Genomic DNA, 13667 nt, shown 5'->3' on the forward strand with positions numbered 1-13667 from the left:
GCCCCCTTGACAACAGTGTCCTGCAGGGCGAGGTCTCATCCTTGCCCCCAGAATATGGGGCATTATTCAAATACAAATAGTAAGACTACTTTACAAAGTGTGAAATGACAAAGTGTAAAGATCAGAATGCCGTTACCTGAGACAGTTTTGTTGTGGTGGCAGGCAGCAGCGGGCGACTAAACTTCTTCTGAGACCCAATGGCTGCTGGAAACGGTGGTGCCGAGAACACAGCAGCGACACAGTTAATCTTGTTTATCCATCCCTGCATTTCCTCTGGGCTCCTAGGAGACACGGGTATATTTATGTCAGGGTATTTCCACACCTACGTGCATGACATCCTGCCCAATCCTCACTACTGATCTAAAATGACATATAAAATCACTCATTCTTCTCGGGACGGATTAATCCCTGGCAAAACTTCCTTGGAGAGGAACATTTTCAAAAGCACTCGCCATGGCAACGAAAGGCCCTGGAACCCACGATCATCACACAGTAAGACTGTGACCACCCCCTGAGGATACAGAGGAAACAAAGCAATATCACTGCACAGTAAGTATTCATTAAACCCCCTACTTTCTAGTTGATGCTGATACTAGGCTAGTCAGAAATTAATGTAAAGATTAACTCATCTCTTCTAATCATGTAATTTGGTTTTAAAATGCAACTGAGGGATAAAGTGATAGAGGGAATATAAAGAGGTATCTACACCCGCTTTGGAAAGTAATTGGGACAGTTTTTTTTACAAAATTAACTATAAATGTATCAGCAATTCTACTCCTAGGTATATATTTACTCAAGGGACATAAAAACGTGTAGGTACTAAGAGACTTGTATGTGCATATTCACAGGAGCATTATTTATAAGCGTCAAAAAGGAGAAACACTCTAAATGTCCATCAACTGGTGAAGGAATGGACACAGTGAAGTCTGTATCCTTACAGAGCGTCACCACCCAGCAGCAGAGGCGTGGAGAGCGGAGACAGGCCTCAGTCTGGACGACCTCAGACCTTCACACGGAGCAACAGAAAAGCCCTCATGCTCTGTGCCTGCAGGTATATGCAAGATCCAGAAAAGGACATACAAAGAGGAGACCAGCAGTGTCCGGGCTAGGGGTAAGAACGGCACAGGGGCTCAGTCTCTGGTAGGGTGATGGAAGCATTCTAAAGCTGGACAGGGTTGCACGATTCTGCAAATTTACTAAACGTCACTGTTAACTTAGAAGTATGTGAGGAGCACCTTGAGAGGACATACAGATATCCTCCTGAGAGGAGGTGGGAATCTCCTGAGGTCAGTGTCACACCGTGAACTTGTACGTCATGTTGGCAGAGCCCGGCACTGACCGCGCTTGTGAACTCGTAAACAAATGGAAGAAACAGATCTGAACTAGGTGAGATACCTGCCGGCTATACAATCCATACAAAGATGGACAAAAAGTCAGCCCATCTAAAAATTCCTTTCTGCAGATTCCCCTGAAAGCAATCGCGCTGAGCTGACGGCACACAAGGGGTCTCCCTCACTGAGCCCCACACGCCTCTGTTTCATTGGACTCAATTCTGCATCAGTTATATTTGGAGAAATCAGATCTCCTGAGTTATCATATCTGGCACTTTTAGACATTTAAAAACAATGATGCTGGGGAACAGAACAATTTGAAGGACTTTTATGACTAATAGCCGTAATTATGCATCTGGCTGTGGTTCCCCTGGGTGTTAACTGTCTTCCTCCCACACTAAAAATATCCTGTGTAACTTGGGTTTCCTTACAATTTCCTCCTCACCGGATGTCAGCAGTTTACACCTTTGCAAGCTCAGCATCCACAGATCACCAGAGAACCTGTTCTCGTTCTCATTCCCCTCTCTCATCTCCCACTGTTTTCGTCAACAAGCACGCAGACACCCAAATTATTGTGACGTCAAATGTCATGCCAGTGGCCAGATGTGGTCACCTGGCAGGGCTGGGTTGAGAGTGGTTCTGAAGTCAAGCTCAGGCTGTAAAAGGCACGCCGTGAATAATTAACAGTGCCTGCCACGGACACCGATGCAACGTGTGCAACTAAACTGCCTGTTCTAGAGGCTCAGTTCCCCAAATCCCAAGTTTCTCACTTCATAAATCCAGAATTCTCCACGTGGAGTGTTCCATCCCTCATCTGAAGGTTGTCACGGACTCCTTATTACTTAGGCAATCCACCCTGCTTCCTTGCCCATGGCATGATTTTTCCTTCTAGTTTAATCACAGACTCTTAGCGCTCAGAAGGAGAGAGGAGAGAGAGATAAGGAAATGGAATGCACACTTACCGCACAGCCTCTGAGTGCCAGGCACTGTGTCGAGGCTGTCTGCACACCTGATCTCCTTTGCATCTCACCAGAACCCTGCGGGATGTACGCTAGGGACAAGCTGAGGTTCACAGAGGTTAAGCTGTGGCCATGACAGAGTTAGAGTCCCGGGCTGCTGCACTCACCGGGCGCCAGCACTTGCACTAAGCCCCTGGTTTCCTTTACGAGGATGTTACATCCAGAGCTGGGAAGGGGCTGCCAGAGGGTCACAGGGGACTCCAAGGAAACAGAAAGCTTGCCGCAGGGTTTCCATTTCTAGTCTAGTTCCCTTAGATTGTTGTCTCTCTATCGTAGCCGATTAATGACTTTGACTCAGCAAGTGTGCCCTGTAGATCCCGATTCTCTTTCCTGGTGTAAAGTGGTGCTCTGCAAACTAAAAATCCAAACCAAACCAACCAATGAAACCTACTGGGCTTGAAACAGCAAGACCCTCCAGTCGGCCGTCTTCAGCTTGAGCACGTTGGGCTTCTTCTCGTAGTCGGTGGCCTGGGATGCCAGAGCATGGTGCAGACTCACGGCGTTTTTCAGGTCCTCCTCCGACAGGGCCTTCTCTGGCTTATATTCGTCCTGCAGGCGGATACAAAGAAAGCAAAGACATGTTCAGAAGTCATCTTCTCTTCTCCTTTTAAACTGCAAGAAAAAGTTTGGAAAATCCATGAAGGTGCATGAAAAAACTGAAGTGAATAGCAGATAAAAACAACTCCGAGCTACTTCATTAATGTCATCAAACATCCTGTTCTTTGAAAAGTATTCTCAGAATGAGAAAATACACATTTACCAGAGGCGCACTTTTGCAAAAGCTGATGTATAATAATGAAAGAGCTAAGGAAGGCCAAAGACAAAATAGCTGTCATACACGTTTCACAGTGATTTGAAATGAAGCGAGGTCTCAGAGGGCGATTTGGTTTCAAAATGTACACCGGGGGCGGATTCATGTCAATGTATGGCAAAACCAACCAATATAATATTGTAAAATAATTAGCCTCCAATAAAAATTAAAAAAAAAAAAAAACAAATGGACACCCATCAGCAGAAGTGAACTGACGGTGAAAACAGGGCCACTGGGTCTGCTCTACAGACTCCACATTTTCCAGCTACTTTCTTTTGAGGCTAATAATATCAAGAAAAAAATGAACAATAAAATGAAATAATTTCTCCAGCTGTACTCCGAAAGAAAAGAGGAAAAAATCAGCTTAATCTCAAGTCAGGAGAAAGATTAGTTCTATTGTCATAAATTTGAAAAATGAGTAAAATTACATTAAAAAGGAGGGTGTCATGGATAGATATAATTTTATCTTTGAGCATGATCCAGACACATTTCATAGAATTTACAAAGGTTCTTTTGTATAGCTTCCCCCTAAACATAACTAAAAAAAAAAAAAAAATCCCAACTAGTAGAAAAATGTGCTATTATTATTGTACTATTACTATTATATCTAGTCATTTCCATAGGTCCATAAGAATAAAAAAGACCTGAAAACCAATGTAAGTATAGTAGACATTACAAACTGTTACAGGAGATATTTTTTACTATTAAGTTCCTCTCTTCTCTTCCCATATTTTATAATATCAAACATGATGCTGTAAGCTTGCACTTCTTCTATAAAGAACACATACTCCTCACCTTCTAATTAGTAGCAAAAGCCTTTTCGTAGTAAAAGGAAGACACGGTCTATTCTATTATCACAGTTTCATTTTACAAATTTTCAAAAAATCATTATACTCTCCATAGTCCCTCCTCCCTTCCCCGTGGCCCCAGCACAAACTGAGCCTTTCAGGGGTACTCTGGCCATCAGTTCAAAGTGAGTCAGAAAGAAACAGCAGCTGCTGATCTCCGTAACAGTGCCGAGGCCAAGGAGGGAAAACCTAAGACGCTCAGTACATACCAACAGCAACATAGAAATCACACCGTTTGTAATATTAAACGGTAAAATCATGACTTTAAGATTGCTACAACCCCATTTTATTAAGCCTCAGAGCTTAAGAACTGGTGTCAACAGTAACTGCACCCACTGCCCACAGTCAAGGCTTTCCCGTCCAAAGTAACCTCTCTGCTCTGTTCTGCCAAGTGCCCCCCATTCTCTTCAGCATGCCTGTCCCACCCCAGTGGAGGTTAAGAGCACAGGTTAGGTGCCTGGAGCTGGACCCATCTCATCAACGCTTCCATGATCTTAGATTAATTCATTCACTAAGTTTCATTTTCTTTGAGGAGGAGTGATATCTTCTTTATAGAGCTGTAGGATGAAATTCCATGAGACCCTATTTTTTAAACTTTAAATAATGTTCAAAGCAGATAGTAAGCACTTAGATGTTACTTGATATAGTTTGTAATAATAATTTTTAGTAGCATATAGCTTGACCTTGTATTTCATAAGGACAAACTTGTGAGTATCAAACTTTCTGCTTACATACCCTATAAACACACATTCGTAACCACCTTTACCGTCTTTCCTTACACAGAGGAATCGTGCTTAGGGTTGATCCTGTACTCCAGGTCAGCCTCCACCAAACCCTCCTTATCTCCCTGGTTACTACCGTTCCACTATATTTTAAATCCTGTGTGTCTGTGGGCTTCCTCCCCACAGCCTATACGCACACTCAGGGTCCCTCCCGAGTATCACTTCCTCCTCTAGCGGGCACCTCTGTTTTTCCTTTATATACAACTAGTCAGGAGTCCACATGAACTATTTTTATACATTAATTTCCAGTTTACCCTTTGACCCACTGGAGCCTGGAGTCCATTTCTACCCTTCATTGAATCTGCTCTAGCAAAGGTCAGCAATGACCTCCTGACTGCAAAGTGTTGCAGATTCTTTAGTTTTCATCTCACAGCAACCCAGGAAGTCAGCACTTGTGAAACTCTGCACGGCGTCCCCTCCCACCTCTCCTCCACTCTGACCACGGCTCCGGCACCTCCTCGTCCGCCCGTCCACCAGGCATCAGCTCCGTCGTTGGCCTTTGTCCCTTCTCATCCCGGAGGTGCCCCCTGGAATGACCACAACTGCCCGCGACCCTGGAACGTCGCACAGTGGGGGGAGCTGAAAAGCCACCAAGACTTATCGTCTGCCTCCCATTTATGAAGTTCCTTCCCGCCTTCCGCTCCTCTGTGTCCACGGTTCCGCATTAGCAGATTCAATCTCCCATGAATCACGCAGAATGTAGTGCTCACGGCTGAAAAATCTGCCAACAATTTGAACCTGTGCAGCTCAAACTTGTGGCGTTCAGGGTTAAACTCTCCTCTTACCAGTGTAGGTCCTATCTATATCACAATGCCTGACATACTGCTGCGGATGAATAGGAAAAGAAAGACCAGCCATTAGCCATTAGCACTGGGTGACTTGGACCTTTGGAGTAACTATACTTACTCCTGGGGATATTCTCTCTGACCTCATTCTTCAAGCTTAAAACCAAGCTTAAAGGATGATGTTCCTGGAACACTCTAAAAGTGCTAAGAGTTTTAAAACGAACATTTATTACAGCTCTAAGTAGAAGCGAACAGTAATTATCAACTTTGGAGACCTGCACCATGGTTTCTGAAGAGGACTCTATTCTCAGGCAGTTTCCTAAACCCTAAGGTATCTGATCTCGGAGAAGGCAATGGCAAGCCACTCCAGTACTCTTGCCTAGAAAATCCCATGGATGGAGGAACCTGGTAGGCCGCAGTCCGTGGGGTCGCTAAGGGTCAGACACGACTGAGCGACTTCACTTTCACACTTCACTTTCACACATTGGAGAAGGAAATGGGAACCCACTCCAGTGATCTTGCCTGGAGAATCCCAGGGATGGGGGACCCTGGTGGGCTTCTGTCTATGGGGTCACACAGAGTCGGACACGACTGAAGTGACGCAGCAGCAAGGTATCTGATACTGGAAGGAAAATACTGCATAGGACAGAAATGGAAGAAGATAAGATCTATTTAACTAGGATGAAACCAAAGTCTGGGAATTTTAAGTCCAACATGGGCTTCTACTCTTTTACTTAATAGTAATATCATTTTATCATTTTTTTAAAAAGGGCAAAATACAAACAAAACACGTTTGGCATTCTGAATTCCTATTAGAAAATGTAGCTCCAAATGATGAAAACTCAGGGTAGACTGGAAAAGTTAGAGCTGACAAACGAATAAAAAGAAGAGACTTTATTCTGCAGAGCTCATTCTGACATCTTTATTTTTCACTGCTTGAAGTTGAGGATGGTGTCTAGTGATGATATTGGGAAAGAAGAAATAAAGGAGAAATTATCGTAATCAAACCATTTCAAACCCAGGACTCTTGGCTATGCAAACTAAACGAGAAAAGAGAGCAACATAAATTCCATCAAGAAATTTTCTATAAAAAAGAAAATGCTCTATGACACCTAATAATTACTAGCTATTTTCTCAAACAAATGAAGGGTGAAAATGATGCCTAAAAACACACTACTCTCCTGTGTTCACTGCAATCTATGTCTTTTATCCAGGATGACTCACTGGAGCTCGCTCCCTCCCTAATGAGCACCAAGCATGTGATTGCACAATGCTGTTTATTTAAAACGCACTTAAAGCGTGAAATGAAAAGCGTTCTCCTTTTTCTTAAGAAGCTTCTTAATTAAATGCCATGTGAAGTTGGATCATAACACAATAACGCAAAGATCATTTACATATGTACAAACAATAGGCTGGCGTTGAGTCTGAAAATCTGTACCCTCAGGTGAGTATAAAGTCCAACTTGGAAAGTGACCAAATGTCAACTGACATTCACCAATGTAAATTTAAAAATGCTCAGATTCCAGTTTACAGATTAGAAGGCACAAATGCTCTACCTCATTAAAACAATTTAAAATAAAGTTGCATCCTTTGTCGAAGATAAGGTGTCCATAGGTGCGTGGGTTTATCTCTGGGCTTTCTATTTTGTTCCATGGATCTATATTTCTGTCTTTATGCCAGTACCATACTGTCTTAATGACTGTGGCTTTGTAGTAGAGCCTGAAGTCTGGCAGGTTAGTTCCTCCAGTTCCATTCTTCTTCTTCAAGATTGCTTTGGCTATTGGAGGTTTTTTGTATTTCCATACAAATTGTGAGATTATTTGTTCTAGTTCTGTGAAAAATATCATTGGTAGCTTGATAGGGATTGCATTGAATGTATAAATTACTTTGGGTAGTATACTCATTTTCACAATATTTATTCTTCCAATCCATGAACACAGTATATTTCTCCATCTATTAGTGTCCTCTTTGATTACTTTCACTAGTATTTTATAGTTTTCTATGTACAAGTCTTTTGTTTCCTTAGGTAGATATATTCCTAAGTATTTAATTCTTTTCGTTGCAACAGTGAATGGAATAGTTTCCTTAATTTCTCTTTCTATTTTCTCATTATTAGTGTATAGGAATGCAAGGGATTTCTGTGTGTTGATTTTATATCCTGCGACTTTACTGTATTCATTGATTAGCTCTAGTAGTTTTCTGGTAGAGTCTTTAGGGTTTTCTGTGTAGAGGATCATGTCATCAGCGAACAGTGAAAGTTTTACTTCTTCTTTTCCAATTTGTATTCCTTTTATGTCTTTTTCTGCTCTGATTGCTGTAGCCAAAACTTCCAGAACTATGTTGAATAGTAGTGGTGAGAGTGGGCACCCAAAAGACAGTCTCTTTAACAAGTGGTGCTGGGAAAACTGGTCAGCCACTTGTAAAAGAATGAAACTAGAACACTTCCTAACACCATACACCAAAATAAACTCAAAATGGATTAGAGAGCTAAATGTAAGACCAGATACTATAAAACTCCTAGAGGAGAACGTAGGCAAAACACTCTCTGACATAAATCACAGCAGGATCCTCCAAGACCCACCTCCCAGAATATTGGAAATAAAAGCAAAAATAAACAAATGGGACCTAATTAAAATCAAAAGCTTCTGCACAGCAAAGGAAACTCTAAGCAAGGTGAAAAGACAGCCTGCAGAATGGGAGAAAATAATAGCAAATGAAGCAACTGATAAAGGATTAATCTCCAAATTATACAAGCAGCTCCTGCAGCTCAATTCCAGAAAACTAAGTGACCCAATCAAAAAATGGGCCAAAGAACTAAACAGACATTTTTCCAAAGAAGACATAAAGATGGCTAACAAACACATGAAATAATGCTCAACATCCCTCATAATCAGAGAAATGCAAATCAAAACCACAATGAGATACCATTTCACACCAGTCAGAATGGCTGCTATCCAAAAGTCTACATGCAATAAATGCTGGAGAGGGTGTGGAGAAAAGGGAAGCCTCTTACACTGTTGGTGGGAATGCAAACTAGTACAGCCACTATGGAGAACAGTGTGGATATTCCTCACAAAACTGGAACTAGAACTGCCATATGATCCAGCAATAGCACTCCTGAGCATACACACCGAGGAAACCAGAATTGAAAGAGACACATGTACTCCAATGTTCATTGCAGCACTGTTTATAATAGCCAGGACATGGAAGCAACCTAGATGTCCATCTGCAGATGAATGGATAGGAAAGCTATGGTACATATACACAATGGAGTATTTTTCAGCCATCAAAAAGAATGCATTTGAATCAGTTTTAATGAGGTGGATGAAATTGGAGCCTATTATACAGAGTGAAGTAAGCCAGAAAGAGAAACATCAATACAGTATACTAACGCATATATATGGAATTTAGAAAGATGGTAACCTGAACCCTGTATAAGAGACTGCAAAAGAGACATAGGTATATAGAACAGTCTTTGGGACTCTGTGGGAGAGGGTGAAGGGGGGATGATTGGGGAGAACGGCATTGTAGCATGTATTTTATCATAAGTGACCAGTCCAGGTTCGACGCATGATACAGGATGCTTGGGGCTGGTGCATGGGGATGACCTGGAGGGAGGATATGGGGAAGAGGGAGGTGGGAGGGGAGTTCAAGAGAGAGAACACATGTACACCCGGAGCGGATTCATGTCAATGTATGGCAAAACCAACCAATATATTAATGTAAGGTAATTTGCCTTCAATAAAATAAATTAAAAAAAAAATTAAAAAAATAATAAAATAAAATAAAGTTGCAATAGCCTTGATTTCCACTGAGAGAATATAGTTGTGAGAGAAGTGAAGACATCCTTGAGAGCCTATGGGGATATAATAAATAACTCAGTAGTTAAACTGGATCCTAAGCTGTGTATTAATTCTTGATTTTTAAAAAGGCATTAAAAACATTTTTCATAATTTGATGATTATCTTTTTAAAAAATTCTGTGTATTTCTGGTTAGATGTCATTCTAAAAATTATTCAGCTTCATTTTTCTTTTACCAGGGAGCACACTGTGTTCCCACAAGTCTGGGAGGAAGGCGTAACGGGAAATCAGAAGAAGGCATGTTTTAGCCCATCACTCAACTATTGAGATACTTGAAAGTCACTTCTTCACAGAATGTTAAGACTGAAAGGAGCTTCAAGGATCATTTCAACTAATTTTCTCATAGGATAATTAAAGTCAGGAAAATGTCTTCTATTTCTGTAAGGAGAACTAGGAAATAAGCAACTTAAGGTCAAAGGATTATATTTGCTCATATTAGCTTGTTCGGGGACGGCGGACACTGCACCATCTCCACACTGTACCGGTGAGGACACATGGACCCCAGCAGAGGACTGCACCTGTCTGCTCGGGACACAAGGAGGGGCACTCGCAGCCCTGGTGGGACAGGAAGCACTTGGGAAGCTTTCTCAGTCAGGTCTCTGACTTCAGGGACACACAGGGCGTTTCCAGGACAAATCTGGTGAGTAAAACAGGAAGTTAGAATATATCTTTTAATGATGACACAAACTGGACTGGAAGAGAGTTAGAGCAGACAGTTAACCACGAGGAGCCCTTTGAAAGGGCTTCCTAAGTGGCTCAGAGGTTAAGAATCTGCCTGCAATGCAGCAGAGGCAGTTTCGATCCCTGGGTCGGGAAGATTCCCTGGAGAAAAAAATGGCAACACACTCTGGTATCCTTGCCTGGGAAATCCCTTGGACAGAAGAGCATGGTGGGCTACAGTCCATGGGGTCGCAAAAGAGTTGGACAAGACTTGGCAACTAAACAACAACAGCAGCCCTTTGAAAAAGCATATAGGATTCTGTGACTCAGCATCTGAAGAAACTTGAAAGGTCTCAACGTTTTTAAAAAGAAGAAACATCTCAGCACCTTTCTTACTCCTTGAAAGTGAAAGTTGCTCAGTCATATCCAACTCTGTGACTCCATGGACTGTCCAGTTCATAGAATTCTCCAGGCCAGAATGCTGGAGTGGGTAGCCATTCTCTTCTACAGGGGATCTTCCTAACCCAGCGATTGAACCTAGGTCTTCGCATTCCAGGCAGATTCTTTACCAGTGAGCCACCAGGGAAACCCAAGAATACTGGAGTGGGTAGCCTATCCCTTCTCCAGTGGATCATCCCGACCCAGGAATCAAACCAGGGTCTCCTGCATTGCAGGCGGATTCTTTACCAGTGAGCCACCAGGGAAACCCAAGAATACTGGAGTGGGTAGCCTATCCCTTCTCCAGTGGATCATCCCGACCCAGGAATCAAACCAGGGTCTCCTGCATTGCAGGCGGATTCTTTACCAGTGAGCCACCAGGGAAACCCAAGAATACTGGAGTGGGTAGCCTATCCCTTCTCCAGTGGATCATCCCGACCCAGGAATCAAACCAGCGTCTCCTGCATTGCAGGCGGATTCTTTACCAGCTGAGCCACCAGAGAAGCCCGTCCTTACTCCCTGAACGTTTCTCACTGACACAGTGACCAGGGTTTCCTCCTGGTTCCTGCTCACGGCTGCACTGGGCACCGTCTGACTATGTGATGTGTGCCCATCATCACCCACCCACTACCACTCAGCGCAGAGCCCTGGGAACCAAGTCAGTGTCGAGTACGTGTTTCCTGCTATGACTTTCACATGACTGCTTGCTGTGGGTATAATATTTACTGCAAGGAAGGGAGGGAGGCCGGGAGGGAGACAGTGAGAGAAAGGCACTGCCTAGGCCCCCAGGGAGCAATCGGGAGAGGTTTGCGTTCTGGACCCGTCTCACACTCGATGGGCTTGAAAAAGGGCTCAGAACACTGCAGACCCTCTTCGTGTGGGCACGAGCCAACCGATAGGATAAACTAGTTTCTGTTTGCCAGACCCTCTGAACGTGTTTTTAAACAAACCTTCAGAGCACAGCCTATGTGTCTTGAACTCCAAGATACCATGTGTTTCCAGTTGCAATGCCTTTTTATGAATTGATAGTCCTAAAAAATTCTGATTATGTTTGAAATATGCCTTATATAATGGTCGCATTGCTCTGCTGAAACGGGTCATTCATTTGACTTATAACTAACAAAAACTCAGATGTGATCATGTAACACCTCAAAACCTAGTGAACTTTTGTTTCATGCTCTTTCCATTGTTTCAGAGAATGAGAGAGGGGTCCATATGGCCCCTTCAGGGTGTGAGAGGGCACAGAACCAGCAGTTTCACCAAATAAATAAATAAATAAATAAAAGTGCCCTGAGCACACAGGAAAGCTGTTTGCTGTCGGGGTCCCGGTCAGGTCGGCCAGCTCCCGGCACCGAGTATCAGGCTGGGGGCCTGGTCTCCAGGGCCTCCTTCTGCCGGCCCAGGTCCATTCTGCACTTGCCACCTGTACTTCAGACACTGCAGCAAACAACTCCCTTCCCAGCCCAAGACGCTTACATGCAGAACTAATCTCTCTCTCAAGATATCCAAGGAAACAATGGAATAGTTTGCATCAAGAACAGAGAATTCCCAGTGTACCAAACAGGAAACTAAATTTTTAGCTAACCAACGCTTTTATTTTACATTTGAAAGACATGCTGAATACCTGTTTTCTAGACTCTAGAGATAAAAGACGTTAGAATATTCTCTAGGGACTTTCCTGGTGGTCCAGTGGTTAACAATCTGCCTTGCCATAAAAGAGACACACAGGTTCAATGCTTGGCTGGGGACCTAAGATCCCACATGTCACAGAGCAACTAGTCCACGAACCAAATACTGAGTCTGGGCACTGAACAGAGTCCCAGCACGCAACAAAAGATCCCACATGAGGCAACGAAGATCCACGGGCCACAGCTAAGACTCGATGCAGCCAAATAAATACTTTTTTTTTTAAAAAAAGAACATTCTCCAGAGCCTGGTGTAGAGGACAGCATAGTCAGGTAATTCAGAGCCACCCACATCCCTCTCTCTTAACCGTTCCATCAATCACCTGACAATTTATTTTAAGGATAACATAATTCGCTTTTGTCGCAACCAGACCGGTAACAAAAATACCATCATAAAGCTTACCAAAAAAGACTCGCAAGAAAAGGACAGACCTAGTGGGGTCAGACAGAGCCCTTGCCTGAAACCCACAGAGATCTTCTGAGGCCGTGTGACAGCAAAGACGCATCTCAGCATTTGACCAGCAGGTGACTCACTCCTGGATAACGAAGGTAGAAAGCTGATACCTGTACGTCGACAAGTGACGGAATTTCCCCACCAAAAGCTTAATCATTTGCAATTTCAAAATTGCAAAGCATATATAAACTGGTTATATTAAAATGGTATTAGACTCCTCTGCTGCGAACAATTCATATTCCAATAAAAATAAATAGCTCTCCCTCAGGTAATACATTTCCCAAGCCTGGCCTCAGAGGCACTGCAAATGCCATAACCGAACACGGACAAGGGTGCATTTCTGCTCAGTTGGAAAGCAGGCAAGACCACTGGCTTCACCACAGCTGCTGCACTGTGCTCTGCCCAAGAGGAGTTCTAGAAACCACAGGCCGCTACTCACACAGCTTTCTCCGCCTGCTCCCCGATGTGCTCTCCAGTTCACCTGTACCCTTGGTTTTTATTACGTCGCTTGCCGTTCATTGCATAAAACCTCTATCACTGTAAGCCCAAGCTCTTTTGGGGGGTAGACACCAAGTTGATTTCTCGTTCCTCCCAATATGACATTTTGTAAATGGTTCTGATGTCACTACTGCAGTTTTCTGTGGATTTCCTTTTTGCTTGAAAGTTAGAGGCAAACAGGATGAAGTAGGGGGAGGGGAGGGGCCAGAACGGGAAGGAGGTGGTCCTGAGGCTGGCAGGGGGTGTATAACCTGGAGAAACAAGACAAGGGCTCGGGCCCATATCAGGAACTGTCCGGGGAAAAGAAAGAAAGAAACGGACCTATTTAACTTGCGAGAGAACAGATAGGATTTGCAGGTCACAGCAAGGAGGGTGTCGTGGGGGCGTGGCGGGGCCATCAGGGAAGAACCTCCTAAAAGCAGCTGTCTGCATGCTCTTGACTGTATCCTCACTCACCCCCTCCGGTTTCCAAGCCCACCACTCCCCTGGAGCTGC

General features: G+C 43.6%; 1 protein-coding gene across 11 annotated transcripts in view; it reads right to left on the bottom strand.

Moving 5' to 3' along the window:
* PSD3 (pleckstrin and Sec7 domain containing 3) overlaps window positions 1-13667 on the bottom strand; it is a 610189-nt gene that overhangs the window by 45267 nt on the left and 551255 nt on the right. For all 11 annotated transcript variants that reach the window (XM_088832770.1, XM_088832769.1, XM_088832768.1 and 8 more), the window contains 2 exons: window positions 2742-2899; window positions 137-281 (listed from right to left, as the gene is read on the bottom strand). In XM_088832770.1, coding sequence (XP_088688896.1) covers window positions 137-281; window positions 2742-2899 — 303 coding nt within the window. The remainder of the gene's footprint in view (window positions 1-136; window positions 282-2741; window positions 2900-13667) is intronic.

This window comes from Moschus berezovskii, chromosome 26 (assembly GCF_049115385.1).
Source record: "Moschus berezovskii isolate FMDL1 chromosome 26, NW_MosBer_1.0, whole genome shotgun sequence".
In the NCBI taxonomy this organism is placed as follows: domain Eukaryota; kingdom Metazoa; phylum Chordata; class Mammalia; order Artiodactyla; family Moschidae; genus Moschus; species Moschus berezovskii.